Raw genomic sequence first — 19,348 nt, 5'->3', positions numbered from 1 at the left:
TGTTTATAATGAAACCGAGGGAGGGTACCAGGGCGCAGATCCAGCGCACCTGTTCCTGTAGAGTAGCTTTGCTCTGAGCTAGAACGAGGATATCGTCCAGGTAGATGATGATCCTGATCCCTCTCTCCCTTATGGATGCTGCCACTGGTTTCATTAACTTGGTGAAAACCCAGGGGGCTGACGCTAGTCTGAACGGAAGACAACTGAAGCGCCAAATCTCCTTGTTCCACTGAAAAAGGAGGAATCTCCTGTCTTCTATCGCTATCGGAATAGTGAGGTAAGCGTCTCTGAGGTCTAGACTGCAAAAATGCGTCCCGGAAAAATCTTCCATTTGGAACTCTGAGCTTTCTCTAAAGCAGAGTATGTGGCCACAAACTCGGCGATTTCCTTGGCAAAGGCTTCTCTGCAGAGCAAGCCCTTCGCTCCCTTTCCTGCTTCGTACAAAGCTAGATTGCTTAACTTACCGTCAATCTTGAGTAGCACTCCTCCTCTTTTCTCTGAGGAAAGTGCACAGTTGGCGTTTCCTAGGAGACCTACTGCGTGTTGCGCCCAACTACCAAGAACCTGTGCGTCAGCTGGGGCTCCGGTGGCCTCAGTCCTTTCGGCTAGGCCCATTATTTTAGCTAAAGGGCCTGCTAGGTCTTGTAGCTCATCTTGACAGCCCCTCAAAGTGCGATCAACACCCTTGCGAATATCTCCGACAGTCTTTGTGACGAATGTCACCATCTTTAGGTTCAGATAAGGGGTGTCTGTTACTTTCCTGTGTAGATCAGGTCTTGGACACTCTGCTCTCATTCTGGAGCGAACTGCTCTGTCCAACGGCTTTCTGATGTGTTGGGATATGTAAAGGACCACTCTAGGCGATGGCAACCACTCCGAAGATTTGAGATGTCGGATGGCCTCTGGGTCGAACATGTCACCCATATTATCGTCAATTGGTGTTGGGTCTTCCAAGCCTGGGTCGTTGATGTGGAGTTCTGTGAGGGTCTCATCCTCATCTTCATCCCATTCGTCATCCGGCAAATAACCACCACCGTCGTCTTCCCCTAAATTAGTCACCCCTGGGGTAGGGTGTCGTGGGTGTGGCACTGCTAATTTCAGCAAGAAGGCTTTCTTGAGCCTGCTGACAGGATCGACCACCGGTTGATATTGATATTGATATTTTATTTCTATCGCGCTCGTACACAAGTGTTTCAGAGCGCCATAAGGCAAGGGAGGGGAACAGAGGAGAACAAAACAGCGATCTTACTAGGCCCAGTAACATTGAGAACGTGCAAGTGCATGGGGGAGGGGAGAAGTGGAAAGTGCGAAGCAGAGGAGAAACAGATAAATAACAATAAATACATAATAAAGGCAACAAACAGTTTTAGTGCAGCCAGCAATTTGCAAGTGCTAGATTTAAGGCAGCAGACAGGGTAGGTCTGATAAGTGCAGGAAGAAAAAGAAAAGGGGGCGGGGTTGTGTGGGTACAGATACAGACCTCAGTGCAAGGAGTGGCCCGGAGGCAGTGCGGGAGCGTGGTGGCAGGGTGAGCAGGTACCTGGGCTCGGAGGGCATATGGTAGCCAGGTGCACGGTGCCAAGAGAGAACAGGTCAGGGGAGAGGGGAGGGCGAAGGCAGAAGAAAAGAGGAAGGTCTTGAGGTGCTTCCGGAACCAGAGATGGTCTCCTCAAGTTTTAGAGTGGCAGGGAGGCTGGTCCAGAGGGAGGCCCCAGCCGAAGACGGAGATCTACCCAGCTCGTTTCTTTGAAAAACAACTGACCCTGAGGAAGTTGGAGGTAGAGGAGCGAAGAGCTCGAGAGGGGAGGTATTTGCAGAGGGATAGCTGAAGATATTTTGGACCCAGGCCCCAGAAAGCGTGGGCAATGCAGAGGGTTTTGAATTTAATCCTTACATCCACTGGGAGCCATTTGAGAGATTTCAGAGTTGGAGAGATACGATCCCAGGGCTTGAGGCTATGGCAAGTCTTGCAGTCCTGTTCTGGATAAGTTGCAGAGGGCGGAGAGTAGAGGCAGGTAGATTTAGAAAGAAGCTGTTACAATAGTCCAAGCTAGAGAGAACCAGAGCTTGGGATACCATGAGCTTCTGAGGTAGAACGAGGAAAGGACTTAGTACCCTTGAGGAGTTGCAGTCGGAAATTTGACTTTTTAGAGACCTCAGAGATTTGGGCAGAGAAGGAAAGTGTGGAGTCAAAGATGACCCCTAAGTTCTTAGCCTCGCAGGTGGGGATAGGAGGAGGGCCAAGGGAGGCCGGCCAGAGAGTGAGGGGAAAGGATGATGGTGTGCCCATGAGGAGGATATCCATCTTGCTGGCATTCAGACAAAGATCATTGGCAGCACATAATTCTTGAATGGCAGTTCGGCAATCGGAGATGAGAGGGAGAGGAGGTGAGCGAGGGCAGCCTGAAAATGAGTTGTCGTCAGCGTAGCACTGGAAATTTGAGCAGAAAGTGGCAAAGCAGTGTTGGGGTATTGTGTTAGCCCCTTCCTTCTGGCTCGTGGGGGGGTCGAAGAAGGTGGCCTCTTCCAAGCCTTTTTACACCCCTCTTGTTCAACCCCGGCATGGGGGTGTCTGGCTGATGGTCCTTCATCTGGGTTGTCTCTTTCTGGAAGCTCCTTGTTCTGCTTTTAGTTTGGCTAGCATAGCTTCCAGGATCTCTAGTCCCTGTGTGAGAGCTTTACTCCCTGGGACACAACCACAGTAAGGGAGTCTCCTAGGACTCTTTTCAAAACTGAGAGATTGGTCTGTGTCACCCTCTGTGGCCTTCACTCCATTTTGAGGAGGTACTCTGTGATACCTTTGTGCACTTGTATTGAGCCATGAGTGCCTGGGCTGCTTGGACGAGGCAAGCTATTAATGGACTATCAGCCCATGTACTGAACTTTGTTCATCTTTTTTTTTTCTTTTTGTATATGTGGATGGCGAACGTTTGATTCCTGACAACTCCTGGATGTTTCTAGAATCACTCTGGCGCTGTTCTAACCCTTTCAATAGAAGTCGGCCAGAGCGTTCGAATGAGGAGGCTAAAGGATGCCGGGAATGACATGGCACGCCACGCCGCCTTCCCCTCTGCGTCCTAGTTTCCCTGACATGAAGACTAAGAGGGCTAAGAAGTGTTAAGAGGGCGGGACCGGCTGCCTAGTAAGAGCGCATTCGGGTAACGTAAATATAATTATCGTTCAGAGGGAATTCACACACAATGCACTCTACGTAGTGAAATATGTATGGAGAAAAATCTCTTGACTTATCTTGTGGACTGCAGCAAAAAGAAAGAGGAAGGGACCCAGACTAGAAGCTACATATACAGGGTACCAGGCACTGATAGGTGGACAGAGAAAGCCTCAGGACTTCCTTGGACAAGAGGCTCATGGGGATTTGTAGTTTTGTTAAACTCCTAAACTTTTCGTTTTATTTATTTGACAAAACAAAGCAAAACAAAAATTTAATTTTTTTTAGATAATTTGGAATTGCTGTGAGTTGGCAGTATTAAAGAAAGTAAAACATAATGCTCGCCTCCTGCTTTAACATAGAATGTCTGTGCGGAATTTGTGTGTAGTGTAATGTGGTAGGATATCATTGAGCAAAGTTGGTTAGTCGGGAGAGGAGAGAAGTAGGCCTTACAAGACAAACAAACCTGCTACCCATGTCTTGCAGACAAGCTCCATTTCAGTTTCTATGAATGCAGCTGTCCATCCCCCGTGCACGCACTTTTCCCTCCCTCTTTCTTTCTAATAGATACATTGAACCCTATGTGCATCAAAGCGAGGATCTACGTGTTGGTAGGTTAGTCAAAGAAGGGATTCGGGAAAATTCACGCATTACCATAAGATACATGCTAAAGGTTATGGGAGGCAAGAATGTTGGGTACAGAGGATCGGATGGGCTGCTTTAAGTTTGGGGATAGCAGGCACCCATTTCACATACATTAGTATGGTGGTGGATAGGCTTGGAAACCTCTCAAACCTCACTCTAGCATGCTCATGTGCTGTACTCCGCAGCCTACACAGACGCTCTTGCTGGTTTGGTGATGCCGGAACACATGCTAGTTTCTCACAGTACCTGCTGTCTCGCACAAGCCTCAAACTCCTCTCTCATGCAGTTGCTCTTCCCATGCTCTTGCATATGAAAGTATGCCTTTCCCACCATCAGGTACCAGAATATTGAGCTTTAGAGACTTGCTGAAATGATGGGTCTGTTTTTTGGCTGGTGTTTCTGGTTCAGGGCCCAGCTTTGTCTCTACTCATCTTCTCACTTATTGACTTATTGACTATGAAAAGCATCACAAGTCCATGTCACAGCTATTGGCATGTTTAGCCATATTTATTGACAAGTTTACATAACCTGGATCTTTTGTAACGATTTGATGGCTCTTGTGAAGACCAAATCGGGGTTCTCTGTAATGCATTATGTGATGAATCCTACCGTCTCCTCACTAATTCCCTGCCTAAAATGTCTCCTCCCGGCTGGCCAGGGAAAGGCAGATGCTTTCTGATCCTGAGGGAGGACTCCAAGGATCACTTGGGAGTAGAAAAGACTTAGGGGCATGAGGGGACTCCATGGGATGATACGCTGTATTTGCCTTCCTCTAGGGAGGATGGCTCTGCAGTTCCAAAGTATTTAATGGCTTGCTGTAATAACCATCTTTCTGTTCCACAAGATACACATGTAAACACGTGTGAAATCAGTCACACACTCCTAGGCCTTGGGAGAAATAAAAACCCTCCCAAAATCCTGGATACTTGTAAAGCTAAAGACTCCCTAACGCCCAAAGGTACAGTGAAAGGAAATCTTTGAATAATAACAGCTTAAAAGAATTGCCTTTCACTTTTCAATCAATTCTGGTGAATAATCCTCATGATATTCTTTTAAAGAATATTATAAGGAACAGACTTGGGTTTAAAAATAAACATTAAACTCAAATACTTAATTTGGTGATTAGGGACTCCAAATCCCATAATTCCCTAAGTATTCGGACGAAGAAGTAGTATAAAATGGTACAATGTTGCAGGGGTGGTCAGATCAGTACATTACCCACACCAGAGGCAGAAGAAGCTTAAAAGGCCCCCTCAGGTGCAAGCCATAGATGTGAGCAGATTAAGCAAGCAGCAGAAGCAGTGTGGTTCGTGCAGGCAGCCCAGGTAGAAGCTGGAGGAGAGAGAAGATGCTGGGACCACTGTTCGGCAGATATTAGCTGTGGTCTTTAGAGGGTCTGTGTCTCCCTAAATCTGAAGTGCAGAGGTTGCATGCAGGAGGGCATCTTGCCCTATGGAGACCTGAAAGCGATGAAATCATTCCATCCCAGAGGGCCTTGAAGCTGTCTCAGGTGGCTGCCGTCCACCAGAGGGCCTCAGGAGCAGAGGGAGCACCTATTGCAGGTGGCACGGGCGACAGCGGACTGAGAGAAGTAGTTTGCCGGGTCGTGAGGATCCACAGAAGCCGAGGTCCTGCTAGCAGTGAGGGGAATGGATGCACACAACTTATCAGGTGAGTTCACATGCTGGTAGTGAAACCTGAGCACTCCATACGCGCTCGCGAGTCCACGGCAGGCGTTCCGGCAAGTAAGCAGCACTCACGTATGAAAGTAGTTCTGAAAGCAGTTTTGAATACCGAACTATTGAAAGGCAGTGAAAGCAGCACTCGCATATAATAATTTGAGTGAAAGTGGTTCTCAAAGTAATAATGAACACCGAACTAGTGAAAAGCTACAAAAGCCTTATGTAACAAAGCCAAATGACTGTAACTTTAACTGTGTGAGTCTGTGGAAAACCCAGCAACCCACAGGGGCAACGCTGTTGAGAAGTAATACCTACACACATTGCCCAAGCCGTAAGAGACTACATTCTAGGCAAATACAATATAGCAGATCTTGACAATGGCAGAAGAGGGCTAATGAAAGTTCCATACATTCTTGTCCGTTGATTTTAACCACCGAAGCACTGTTGTGAAAAGTCGATTAGGAAGGGGAGTATACCCGAATGGTACAACTTAATGGCAAACCAGTTGAAGTGCTACAAAGTGGTCCTGACAAGAGACAATGTATGTTTTTCTTGGTGCTAAGGGAGGAACTGTGTAAAGCTGTTAAAAAGAATTTGGGCTCCTTTAGAATGTATCAGTTGTGGCAGATCATCCCGACAAAGACAATTATTGTTGCTATTGATGTACTGAGTATGTTCTAGGAAGAGAAAGAGCCTTCTATTTTGTTTGTTGAAACTTTCTGTTGAAAGGTTCTGTGCAGTTGAAGTTGCACAGAACTGTGTTGGAACTTTGTTACAAACAAGGATTTCCTTATTTTCTTTTCTTGAACTATGAAGCAGAAGCCTGCTTAAATCTGAGGGAGGAGGGGAGTTCGCCCAGGTTATGAAGAGAGACTGTGGTTACATTATGAATTCAAGCACTTCTGTTTTTAACGGCCATGCATTTCCTTATGTATTCATTGTATGTATAAGTGTGAGGGACAGATATCCTTTGTCCAAGTGTTTCCTTTAGTTTATTTTAGGCAGGGAAATCCTCGTCAGGGTAGGGATAGTGAGGCGTTTATCCAACCTTCTAATTTAAATAAATGGCATTTGTTGAGAAACCTTCACAAAGTTGTCCGCCTCACATTTCTGACCCCTTACAATTAGTTCAACACTTTCTTTGCATCAGCACAAAGCTTCTTAAAGCATGACTTACTGGGCCTTCCGAAGAAAAACTAAAAACATGGCTATTCTCACAGGAATAATAATGATTCAAGTACCAGATTATCGACATATGTAGGAACTTAATGTACCCTTGCACTGTAACTGTTATGATTTGTACTATAATTGTATCTCTTTCACTTTAATTGTACCAATGTTATATTATAATCTGACTCCCTTTATCATTGTATATATTTTAATTGCAAATGAAACTACCTGCACTTCAATTGTAACTTGTAAACCTGCGGCCAGATACCCTTGGGTTAGGAGCGGTATATAAATAAATAAATAAATAAATAAATAAATAAATGCAAATAAATGACTAGGAGACTGAAATATGAACTACCAACAAGCTACTTTTGTTATGTCTTTCAGTTGTGTTAGCTATTTATTTCAACTACTATTTGTTTGTTTGTGGTTGAGCCATGTTTCTTTTAGACCTAACTAATGACTTCTGCCTTCCTGAGATTCTCTATATAAGTTTTGCTGCCACCAGTGAGAGGAAAATTAAGATGGCAGTACCCAACGGGAACCTAGTCATCGGTAGAGCAAATGTTAAATTTCCCGATACCCTCTATTGCACACCTTTCCCATATAGTATTCATCAATGTAATGTCTCTTTTCCGCATTTCTTCCCTCTAGTCGTCCTGCTCATCTCAGGAGAAGCTGCATCAGCTACCTTATCAGCCCACGCCGGATGAGCTTCATTTCCTGACTAAGCACTTCAGTACTGAGAACATCACCGACGAGGAGGGTCGCCATTCTCCAGCCATGCGACCCCGGTCTCGCAGCCTCAGGTACATCTAGGTCATCGTTTTTGTTTGAGGAATGTATAAACTCATGATACCTGGAGCCTTGCTCACCGTAAAATGTACTTTGAAGTCAAAATATAATTCTGCTGTCTTAAGGCCCTGAAATGCTACATTGCTACATGTGAAATTCAGTAGCCAGCCTGATTCTTACATAGCACTGATGACCAAAATGTTTATGAATCCCTGGAATCTTTCTCATACGACAAGTGGTGCTTTTCTGAATGTTCTTGTTACGCAAAGGAAAGCAAAATGCAATAACAGGTATTCTTGGGCAACAGAGACATTCATCAGAAATACCAAAGATGATTTTAACATGCACCTTCCCCCACCAGACCCTTTTTCCTGGTCAACATTTTTATTTTAGGATTGTACCAAATATGATTCAGTTCAAAAAGAGTCTAAACAAGTGGAGACTGAATACATGGGGATTCCTAAAACAGGTAAATGTATGCACAGTTTCAGAATCACAATGTCAGTAAAGGGGGTTCAACAATAAATAATGAACAGTGACATAGATACACCCCACAGGTGAATCCTATACATTTATTGTAAGTTAGAGAGGAGTAAAAGGCTTAGAAAATAAGAAAGCAGGCCCTGAGGGCCACCCAAAAACCATATAAAGTTATATGCACAATACTGTGTTTATCTATAGGGAACATCGCAGGGATGCTCGAGGATTACTGCTTTGAGCAGCATAGCATTGGCTCTGATAACCACTGTGAAGTGAAGCTTCACCTTCTTTTCATCTGGTGGAGTCCTAAGAGAGGTGTCGCACTCACTTGGGCTGGTGGGACCAAGTGGGTCCAACTAGTCTGAAGCCTGGTTTTCTTCCCTCGCTGTAGGGAGAAGATTCGTGCTGCAGAATTCTGCCTGCATCCTACTGGAGCAGCACTGGCTTGCTTTATGGACACCTTTTTTGGGGCTGGAAACACCATCCCTGCACAGCTAAGACCTCTTCACCTTTCTGCTGTCGTTCTACACTGTGGAAAATTGCCTGCCTCGGCCAAAGTCTGACTTCATGTTGCCTGGTGCCTGCTGTTGAATCTGCTATTGTTCCCATCTGCTGCTCCTGTGGGGTCGTCCTGCCTCTGGGATTCAAGTGGTACCTGCTAATGTCTGTCCAGACCATTGGAGGATGTTTTAACTCACGACCGGGAGCCGACTGCTGTCTAGACCAACCATTTTGCTGTTCAGAGTTCACAGGGTTGGTTTGCTTATGTCTTTGGGTGAAGTCCACCTGCAGCTATCATTGTCTTGTCCTAGGTGTTGGTGGCATAGTAATGCTGTCTAGGTACCCTTTAGACACTAGGGTCTGGTTGTCTGCCTCTTACTTTACTTAATACTAATTGCCTTCTAACCGATATGTGCTCCAACAGTGCAGAGTTTTCGAACAATCTTTCACATCACTTTGAGCCTTTTTTGTTATGTGGTCACGCTAGTTGAGGCGTGGGTGTGTGTCTGACTTCCCAATCTATACCTGTACAGCTAAGGATTTTTACTTGCAACATATTGGGACCCTGGAAAGGATAGGGCTGGACTTTGTGGAAGTGATGGGAGTTCCGTATACATTTATAAAGCCTGTAATACGTTTGATGATCTTTTTTACACACTTTAGGAACTGTAACTGTTATAAGGGTGTAGAAGTATGAGTCTGACACAGTGGTGGCATGTTTGTTGGCAAAGACTTGTATTTATATATAAAAGTAAAGAGAGAGAAACCCATCTAGTTCTTTTTCTAAGAGGGGTAGCCCTACCTCAACAAGAAGACTAAGGAATCTCTCAGGATAGCCAATAAAGTAAAATGTCCACCGTCCTGTGCCCAGACCTATTTCCTTCCCTTAGACTCTAGATTGGGTGTCTTCTTGATCCAGAAGAAGAGGGTTATCGCTTCTGGATGCCAATGCAATGTTCAGCCTCTGATGAGGAAACACCGAGATCTGTTCTCCTATTCAACTCAATTCTTGAAGTTGGATACTCCTCCAAATGTATACCAAAAAACGGATGGATGGGCATATGTCTTCCTTGCCCTTTTCTTTCACAGTCTTTCTTAGTTCACAAAATAACACAGTTCCCAAGTATCGGGGGAATTTCTCCTTCTCCTGTTCTTTCTCTGGTTCACAAATGTAACAACAAACTTGGTTCACTATCCTGCCGGACTTGTCTGTAGTTCTAAGTGTTCAAGAAAATTGTCCCTTCTTTAGCAGTGGGTCCTAGACCCCTTAATGTCTTTTAACAAATCTCTCTCTCTCCTCCCAGACTCCCCTGTATGTTTCTCGGGATCACCCTGGATTGCTGTGGGCCCTAATCCCTTGCTTGGTTGCTTCTCTAAACATATGGGTCTCAGACCCGTGTATGCTGGTCGTGTGGGGCTTCCCTGACTTTGTACGGGTCCCAGACCCTTCTCTCAGGCTTATAGTATGTAGCAATCAGGCCTGGTTCACTATCCTGCTAGGCACTGTTTCTCACATGTCTCTCTCTTGGCTCTTTCCAAGTACTACTGTATGCATGGACTCTTAGCCACCCCCACTCAGATGGGTCTATGGTCTCTAGTACTACTCACATACCCGATGGTCGCATTTATACCACACTACTGTGTTGTGCCCTATGGTCGCATTTAGACCACACTACTGTGTTGTGCCCTATGGTCGCATTTAGACCACACTACTGTGTTGTGCCCTATGGTCGCATTTAGACCACACTACTGTGTTGTGCCCTATGGTCGCATTTAGACCACGCTACTGTGCTGTGCCCTATGGTCGCATAGTGACCACGCTACTGTGCTGTGCCCTATGGTCGCATAGTGACCACGCTACTGTGCTGTGCCCTATGGTCGCATTTAGACCACACTACTGTGCTGTGCCCTATGGTCGCATTTAGACCACACTACTGTGTTGTGCCCTATGGTCGCATTTAGACCACACTACTGTGTTGTGCCCTATGGTCGCATAGTGACCACGCTATTGTGCTGTGCCCTATGGTCGCATTTAGACCACACTACTGTGTTGTGCTCTATGGTCGCATTTAGACCACACTACTGTGCTGTGCCCTTTGGTCGCATTTAGACCACACTACTGTGTTGTGCCTTATGATCGTATAGTGACCACGCTATTGTGTTGTGCCCTATGGTCGTATTTAAACCACACTACTGTGTTGTGCCTTATGATCGCATAGTGACCATAGTATTGTGTTGTGCCTTATGGCCGCACCGCTGTCCCACATCTGCCTATCCTCTGCACGGCGCATTGCCCCTAGCACACACATTATGCTACTTTGCCTTACCGTGATCATGTTCCCCTTCTGTGTCATGCAAAGCAATATACTCTGCAACGGCAACAGCTACTTAACCCATAAAAATGGACTAGCTAGACCCGCCTGCCCAAGACACTACCCTATCGTCTGCCCCACACCATTCCTGCCCACTACTCCAGCCTTCCTCCCGGTCCCACAATCTGCCTATCCTACCTATGACCACGCACAATTTTACGATGTCCTAAACAACAAGAGTGCAGATAGATCCAAGCAGAACCCAACAGACACTAGAGCACCCTGCCCCACCCATCATCACAGCCCCTCCACGATGACTGACCTTACTGTCTCTCAAACAACCACCCTTATCCCCACCGATCGCAACAATAGACTTGGTGCCAGAATCCACCACAAAACGAGCAAACGCCCACCTAAACCACCCAACAAAACCAACAAGTACACTATAACCCCCATCATCTCGACCCTCCATACACTAAAAGGAGCTCTTCTAAATGTTAGATCTCTGGTCGCCCATTCTACAGAAGTCGCCGACATCATTCTGACTAACAACCTAGACTTCCTTGCTATGACAGAAACTTGGCTACATGAGGCTGCAGGACCATCCCTTACCCTAGCCATCCCTGACAACTATACTATCCTCAGAGTAGACAGACCTAACGCCCGAGGAGGTGGTGTAGCCCTCATCTTCAAGTCCTCACTTGATATCAGACTAGACTCCTCTCCTCCACTCAAATCTTGTGAACACCTCACAGTTAAACTACAAACCTCCCCGAAGAGTACGATCACTATGCACATAATCTACAGACCCCCGGGCCCACCTGGCTCTTTTGAGGAAGACATCACCTCCCTAGTAGCCGAAAGCTCCAAACCCTCAGCACAAATAATTATACTGGGAGACTTCAATCTTGGGTTTAATGACCCTCGTGACTCCCCTGCCACTGCCCTGGCCACGGCATTAGAGGAGCATGGCCTCCTTCAACTCTGCTCTAAACCCACCCACTCGAAAGGCAGAATCCTTGACTGGGTTACCGCCCTCAATTGCAACATTACCCTAAAGGACCCTGTACAACTCATCTGGACGGATCACCACTTCCTCCCCTTGACATTAATATAAACAACCTAGTGCACAAAAAGCCTATTATTGCTCCGGCCTGCCAAACTAGGAAAAAGAGCAACATTACAGCTGAAGCCTTAATGCCTCTGGTGACCCCCATTCTGAACGCCCTACCAACCACAACTGACTTAAACTTGATGGTCAACGCCTATAATGACTCCTTGGCCAAAGCTATCGACACCATTGCCCCACTAAAAATGCGTAAAGGGAAACCTAAAGCACACCTGAATACATGGTACACCCCAGAGCTCAAACTTCTCCGACTACAAAAAAGCAAACTGGAATCACTATGAAAATCGGTGCCTTCAGCAGACAATAGAACTAACCTCACCAACTTCTCCACCCACTACAAAAAGGAGATCACGCGTGCTAAGAAAGAATCTCTTAATTCCAGGATCTCACAGGCAGGCTCCAGCACAAAAGAGCTCTTTAACATCTTAAAGGAATTAGAAAACCCCACTCCTCCTGAAGATACCTGCACAAAGGATAAACCTTGGTGCACAGGGATCCAGAACGCCCTTGCCAACAAAATCTCAGGGCTCCAAACTAAAATTGAAAACAAACGGCAACAGCTCACTCATGACCCCTCCTCCAGACCCACCCATCCCCCACTCACCGCCTCTAGCTCAGGCTTCACCTTCAAAAAGGTTACCACACTTGAAGTACAAAAAATTATAGCATCCTTGAAACCCTCGAACTGCAAGGGGGACAGCTGCCCCGCACAGATAATCAAGGATGCTGCCAGGGATCTCTCCCCCTTCATCACCAAATTAATAAACTTGTCTTTTTCTAACAATATGGTCCCAAGTAATCTGAAACAATCCTGGGTCCTACCCTTGCTAAAAAAACAGACTCTCGACCCAGACATACCCACTAATTATAGACCCATTACCACTGTCCCATTTTTACTAAAGATCCTTGACAGAGTGGCCTATTTACAAATTCAGGATTACCTTGAAACTAACCGATTACTAGGTACTCGCCAATCTGGCTTTCGTTCCCAACATGGGACGGAAACGGCCCTTGTTGATCTCAAGAGCCAGATAGACGAAATCAAAGATAAAGGGAGGGCTGCTATCCTGCTTCTCCTCGACCTTTCCGCTGCCTTTGACCTGGTTGACCACAAAATCCTGTGCAACCACCTATTATCGGCAGCACACTTCTCCCACTCGGCGGTCACATGGATCCAATCCTTCCTGGACAATAGGACCATGCGAGTCTTCTCACCCATTGCAGCAGCCGACCCTATTCCCATTACCTGCGGTGTCCCACAAGGTTCATGTGTTTCACCCACCTTGTATAATATATTCACAAAGCCCCTATTCGATAAACTGGACCATCTGGGTGTCACCTACACTAACTACGCAGATGACACCCAGATACTCCTCACTTTATCAGGCAACCACAACACGGACGCTAACAGGATCGGTGAAGTCTTCTCCATCGTTCAGGCATGGATGGCCACACATGGCCTCTGCCTGAACGATGACAAGACCGAACTGCTCCTTGTCGGCTCACCCAACACTATCCGGAATCTCAGCCCGAGCTACTCTAGCTTCATCATTGACGGCAACACCATTCCCACTGCCAAAAGTGTAAAAACTTTTGGTTTCTATCTCGACACTAACACCAACCTCGCCAAACAAATTAATAAGACCGCCTCAGCCACTGCTTACACTGGGAAACTAATCAGAGCCTGCAGACCTCTGATATCCCCCAACAATTGCCTTACTCTAGCCAGAGCACTTATACAATCCAAACTGGATTATTGCAACAGCCTGTATGTAGGTGCCAATAAAACGGTTGTTAATAAACTACAAGTTCTACAAAATAATGCACTCCGTGCCGCCCTTAATATCCCCAGAAGAGAACACATCTCAGCCACAAGAATCACATGCAAATGGCTCTCCATCCAACAAAAAATAGACCTTAAAACTATCTGCCTCACCTACAAAGCTCTTAACCACCTGGCCCCACCTTATTTAACCGATAAATTCATCTTAAGACAGAATATTAGAACCACCAGATCCTCTAATACACTACAACTGACAGTGCCCAAATACTCCCTCAAAAGAGCCGGCGGATCCAGCTTCCCAGTTCTAGCTTCACAATTATGGAACAATATCCCATCGGACATCAAATCTACCCCTACATTTCAACCTTTCAGAACTAAGATCATCACCTGGCTACTTAACAATTAACTAGCACCGTATGTATGTATGTCACTAATTCCACTATAACTGCTGTCATAACTGATGTTGTAACTATACTTACATTGCACAATTGTACAAATGTTCCTACCTATGCCTGTAACTTGATGCTCAAGCGCCCATATACCTCTGGGTCAGGTGCGCTATACAAATAAATAAACAAACAAACAAACAAACAAACAAACTGTTACTAGGGAGATGGGGGTCTTCAACCTTCCCCTACTGCCTCTCTTGTTTTTCTTTATCTCGACCACCTATTATGGTAACCCATGTACCTTTTAATGTCATTACTGGGTTACACAAGCGGCTTTGTGGATTTGCTACCTCCTGCTTCGGTCTTCTGCATGCCTTCCAGCGGTCACAGCGTGTCCTTGCAGCCTTGCCAGATCTGGTCCCTCCCGGCATGTGCCTCTCAGTCTTCCCACATGGTCTGACTTCCGGACCTCCGAATCTCCAGCCTGGATGACCGGGTTTCACAGCAAACTCCAGCCAGGGACTCCTTCCCCGACAATGAATGTGGCGTACAGTAAACTGCTTTTTATTTTTAATAAACCACAGTTTCTTTTCTGTTTCAGGAGGCCTCCAACCCGTCTCGCACCCAACCTCCACAAAAACCCTGTGTCACAATGGAATCAGGCCGGTGTGTATCAATAAGATATTTATGAATGTATTATTTAATGAAAAAGGAAAATCAAACAATTTTACAGCCACTACTGTTGTGGTACACAATTGCACTAATCTCTACAAAACAATTCAGTGAAGATATACTGTTACAATTCTCACAATCTTTAATGGCAACACAGACAAAGAGCAATTTTTAGAAAGAGAGAACACCATGGGTTTAGCCCTCCACCCACCCCCTCCCCTGCAACACTCACCCCAAACATTAGCTAACTTGATCCCTTTGAATGGAAGGCAGTTCCAAGGAGAAGGGATAGAGAGAGAAAATCGGATTTTGAGTAAAGCCCACCACCCCAAGATGAAAGTGAAAACCCATTTTTGGAGCAAAACAGCAGAATTGGATTTTGATTACTCACTGTTACTGGGACAGAATTAAAGGAAATTCGTGTTGCTACACTTGAGGAGATAGGGAAGCTTAGAGACTACTAATTAGCACACCAGGCAAAACGTAGAAATAAAGTAGGTAAATCGGTTTTGGGGGGAAAGCAAATACAAAAGGAAAAATAGAAACGGCAAATGGAAATTCGTTTTACATGGGATTTACAATGACAGGCAGCTCAGGGAAGGAGTCTAGTTCAGAATACGAAACTCGGTTTTCATGGACACAGACAGAGACACACAACAGATTTGTAGGCAAAAGGGATTGCTCTACGGTTTAGGGTTTTCAATGGGACAGATGCAAATAGGAATTCGTGGGGTAATGCACACCATGCACGGGCAAATTCGGTTTAAGGTTTTCAATGGGACAGATGCAAATAGGAATTCATGGGGTTATGCACACAATGCACAGGCAAATTCGGTTTTCAGTTACTAGGAGACACATTTTTTGAGGCAATACTTTAATGACTATGATTATTAAAGAAAGACACTGAGGACAAAGGGGTTAATTTCAAATTTTAACCAACTTGTACCATGAATTTGAATGGGGGAATTAATTGATTTACTTAAGAATATGCTAAGGATTTACACAGACACTCAGAGGTTTGCCAAGGGGAATATGCGAACATACACATGCTAAACACAGATTCTTCTATGGGAGGTGACTGATTTACACTAGCAATCTGAGGTTTTAAATTGGGTTTTCAATGGGGGTTTCTATGGGGTTTTCAATGGGTTTTTCGATGGGTGCAATGCTACAAAAGGAAGTGCTTATGCAATTTAGGGCTGGGGTTATTTTCAACTTACAAAGTAAACCTTGGTTTGGGATTCTGGAAAGTCAGCTGGATCTCAGGACCCTCTGGACAGGTAGGCAAGGGGTCTGGTCACTGCACTCTCCTTGGTTTGGGATTCTGGACAGCCAGCTGGATCTCAGGACCCTCTGGACAGGTAGGTAAGGAGTCTGGCCACTGCACTCTCCTAGGTATGATTCAGCTGCCTCCTCTCCATCCTCCTTCTCCTGTCTCCCCGGATTTTTGTGTCAGTCCTGATTTAGTACAGTCCCCCTTATATAGCCCAAATGACATCACTCACTTTACAATCTAGGGGGGGGAGTACTCTATAATTACCCCTACCACTCGGATAGGGCAGTTTACCATTCCTCTCTCCGCCCCCTGGCATGATTGGTCCAAGGGAAGAGTGCACCATCTGTCTATTGCCAATGTATTATCCTTCTTTATTCTCTTGCCCACTTTTTGACAAAAAACCAGTTATGTCTCATAACTTCATATTTCTACTAGCCCCTGCCATATGCATTAGATATGAGGTTTGAGGGGGTCATAGGGAATTAGGAAAGCTGATCGCCAACTCTGTACGAGGTAGCATGGCCCTTTGGCACATATTTGTTATTTTCATAAACTTTATAATAGTTATGACTTTGCAAATGATCAAGCATATCCCTAATTTCACCTTCCATCTTTCCATCAAATCTCATACTTGTCACATCTTCCGAGCAGCTATAAACTAATCTTTACTGGCCACTTCAGTCACCAATGTCCTAGGAAAATGCACTATAGTTCTTAAAAATCGCCTGGAAATGACATAAAAACATAGCATAAAATGAAGTTATTTCTCATTCTAATTTACAACAATGCCTAAAAATGGACTCAGTTCTTTAATGTCAATTTGGAGGATCTGTCCCCCTCTGTGGGAGGAGCGCTTTATCCCCCACAGCCAGTGACCAGAGATTTTTATTAACCTCTTTGAAGTTGTCAGTTTGTCCTCGGTAGTGGGTGCAGGAGGAACTCACACCTCCAAGTCAGGTTTTTAGCCACACTTGCTTTCCTTGAAGTCCATGTGCCCCTGCCTTCAGGTCTGGCAGAGCAGGGAATTATAACACCCGCCAGTACATAACTGTAATTGCAGGCTGATTCACTAGTATGTGCGACTTTCATTGGAGAGCAAGGCTTTCAATTGATAAGTTTCCTGCATGAGCCCAAAAACTGGGTATTCTGATATTGTGAGCCTCTTCCAAGGTGATTGAACTCTTGTGGGTGGAAACATAAGATATATTGCTTAGTCAACCCCCTCCCCACAACATATTTCACTGACATTTCTGTGCGAGCAAAGCTATCCTTTTACAGTGGCTTTTTTAAGTAATTTCTTTATTTTTTTTTTTACATGTGTGCAAGCCGTTTCTGCGTCTGATACTTGAACTCCTGTCTTGTATGCCACGGGATTGTTTAATTTGTCCTTTTTGAGTGAGTTTGCATTTGGTGTGGGTCCATTGACAATGAGGGGTAGGCCCCTTCCACAAGGATCCTTGATTTGACACTGAAATAAAAAAACAAGCAGTTTTTCATTTGCAATGTTTTAAAGGGCAGATGTTCAAGTGAAATGGAAAGCAAAAGCTGTGTCTGGTTGTAGGATTGCAATTCTTGCCACTCATGTGAATGAAAAGTACAATAAGGCCGTTTTTGATGCAGTGCATAACTTCATGTCATTCAAGTGAAACAAAAGCAATGCAGGGCTGTTTTTGGGATGCAGTGCATACCTTCATGTCATTTGGGTAAAACAAAACATCGCAGGGCCGTTTTTTGGATGCAGTATTCCAATGTTTGCCACTCATGTGACAGGGAAAGCAAAGCACAGCTGTTTTTGTTGAAGAGTTTCAGTGCGATTATTTTTCAGGTGAAAACAGATTTCTGTTTAGGGCCTTTAAATGCAACCCACAAGGGAACAATGGGTGTGTTCGGCGAGCCTCAGTCGGCCTTTCCTGTTCTCTGCGGTGAGCCTCCAGCCAGCTCTCGGTTGGCTCATGGAGGATCTGACACAGTCCTTCCCTTTTTATCTTTGGCTCTTGCTCTTGTTGACCGTACCACATATGTTGGTTCCGCAGCTGGCCTTTCCCTCCTTAACTGTTCTTCATCCAGTCAGTGGTTGTATTAACTCTTTCTGGGTAGCCATCAATCTTCCTCATCCTAGTATGGTCTATGTGGATGGGATCTTCTACTCTACACAACTATGTATCGGAGTGTGGGGGACCGCAGGGCACTGAGTGAGATAAGAGGAAATAGGAGACCGAAATGGATGTGGTGCATACTGCGTTCTCCCAAGATAGTCATCACTGGTCCCATAGATGATTTCCCTCCCCATGAGATGCTCCTACGGGGGTACTATCGGTTGCGTCCCCACCTCCACCTCCCTGGCCTCATGGGAAGGGGCTCCCCTATGGGAGCAGGTACAACACCCTGGGATTCGTCACACCGTGTATGAGTTTATTTAACTGATTGAATACCATAGTGAGGTGTAACCCATTTTGGGTTATCCCCAATGGACTCAAGAACACACCAACTCTTAAAGACTGTTCAAGGTTTGGATGAAAGATTTGAATACAGTCTCTCTAAGGGCTATCCCCCCTCTCTCCTCTTTCCCGTGTCTCACTCCACCCTCACCCAGACTTCCCTAAATCCCAAGGTCGTCACTATGGATCGATAACACGTACTGTCTAAAATCTGATTTGCCTAGTGTTAGGGGCTAACCTCTCTCTTACTCCCTCTGTGATCTTCTAGGTGGATCCTAACCTGGGGAGTCCCACAATAATAATATCTTCAAAAAGTGGGGCCCTCCAATCACCCATGTCTCACTCTATCTTTACCTCTCACGCTACAATACTCCTAGCCTTGATGTTCTTTCCTTTCCTTCTACTCCCCTACCATTCCTCCCCCACCTCTTTCTCTCCCTCTATCTGTCCTGCTAATGCTCTTTCGTCTAAACCACCACCCACTCTCACTCTCCGCTCTTTTTTCTGTTACTCTTCTCTACACTCCCCTCTCTACTACACTCTCCTCCTACTGCCCTCCCTCCACTTCTTTCCACTGCATTTTCTACCCCACGACTCACCACCACTATCCTCCCACTACACTCTTTCCACTACGCTCTACTACCACTCTATTCTGCACTCGACACATCCTTCTCTCACAGTCACCGTCCTTTCACTGTCTTTCACCTTTTTTATTTACTTCTGCTTCACGTACTCTTACATTTAACCTCATTCACTATCTTCACTCCCCATGCACACTCCCCTCCAAGTACCACTTTCTCTAAGCAATGAATACCTGGACTTGCACATGCTCTGTAATTCTCCTCCATGCTCTGCTGCACTTCCATTCCATTGCCTGGTCTCTGTCTGCCTTGACCCGCGAACTCAC

General features: G+C 45.5%; 1 protein-coding gene across 11 annotated transcripts in view; it reads left to right on the top strand.

The window, feature by feature from the left end:
• Positions 1-19,348, top strand: part of LOC138548762 (microtubule-associated serine/threonine-protein kinase 2-like) — a 2,396,492-nt gene that overhangs the window by 1,766,003 nt on the left and 611,141 nt on the right. For all 11 annotated transcript variants that reach the window (XM_069642298.1, XM_069642297.1, XM_069642303.1 and 8 more), the window contains one exon: positions 7,321-7,475. In XM_069642298.1, the coding sequence (XP_069498399.1) occupies positions 7,321-7,475 (155 nt within the window). The remainder of the gene's footprint in view (positions 1-7,320; positions 7,476-19,348) is intronic.

The sequence above is a fragment of the Ambystoma mexicanum genome, chromosome 1q (genome assembly GCF_040938575.1).
Source record: "Ambystoma mexicanum isolate Mex_15411 chromosome 1q, UKY_AmexF1_1, whole genome shotgun sequence".
Lineage (NCBI taxonomy): Eukaryota > Metazoa > Chordata > Amphibia > Caudata > Ambystomatidae > Ambystoma > Ambystoma mexicanum.
The sequence above is the reverse complement of the archived record's forward strand: the minus strand, read 5'-3'. Positions and strand labels throughout refer to the sequence as shown.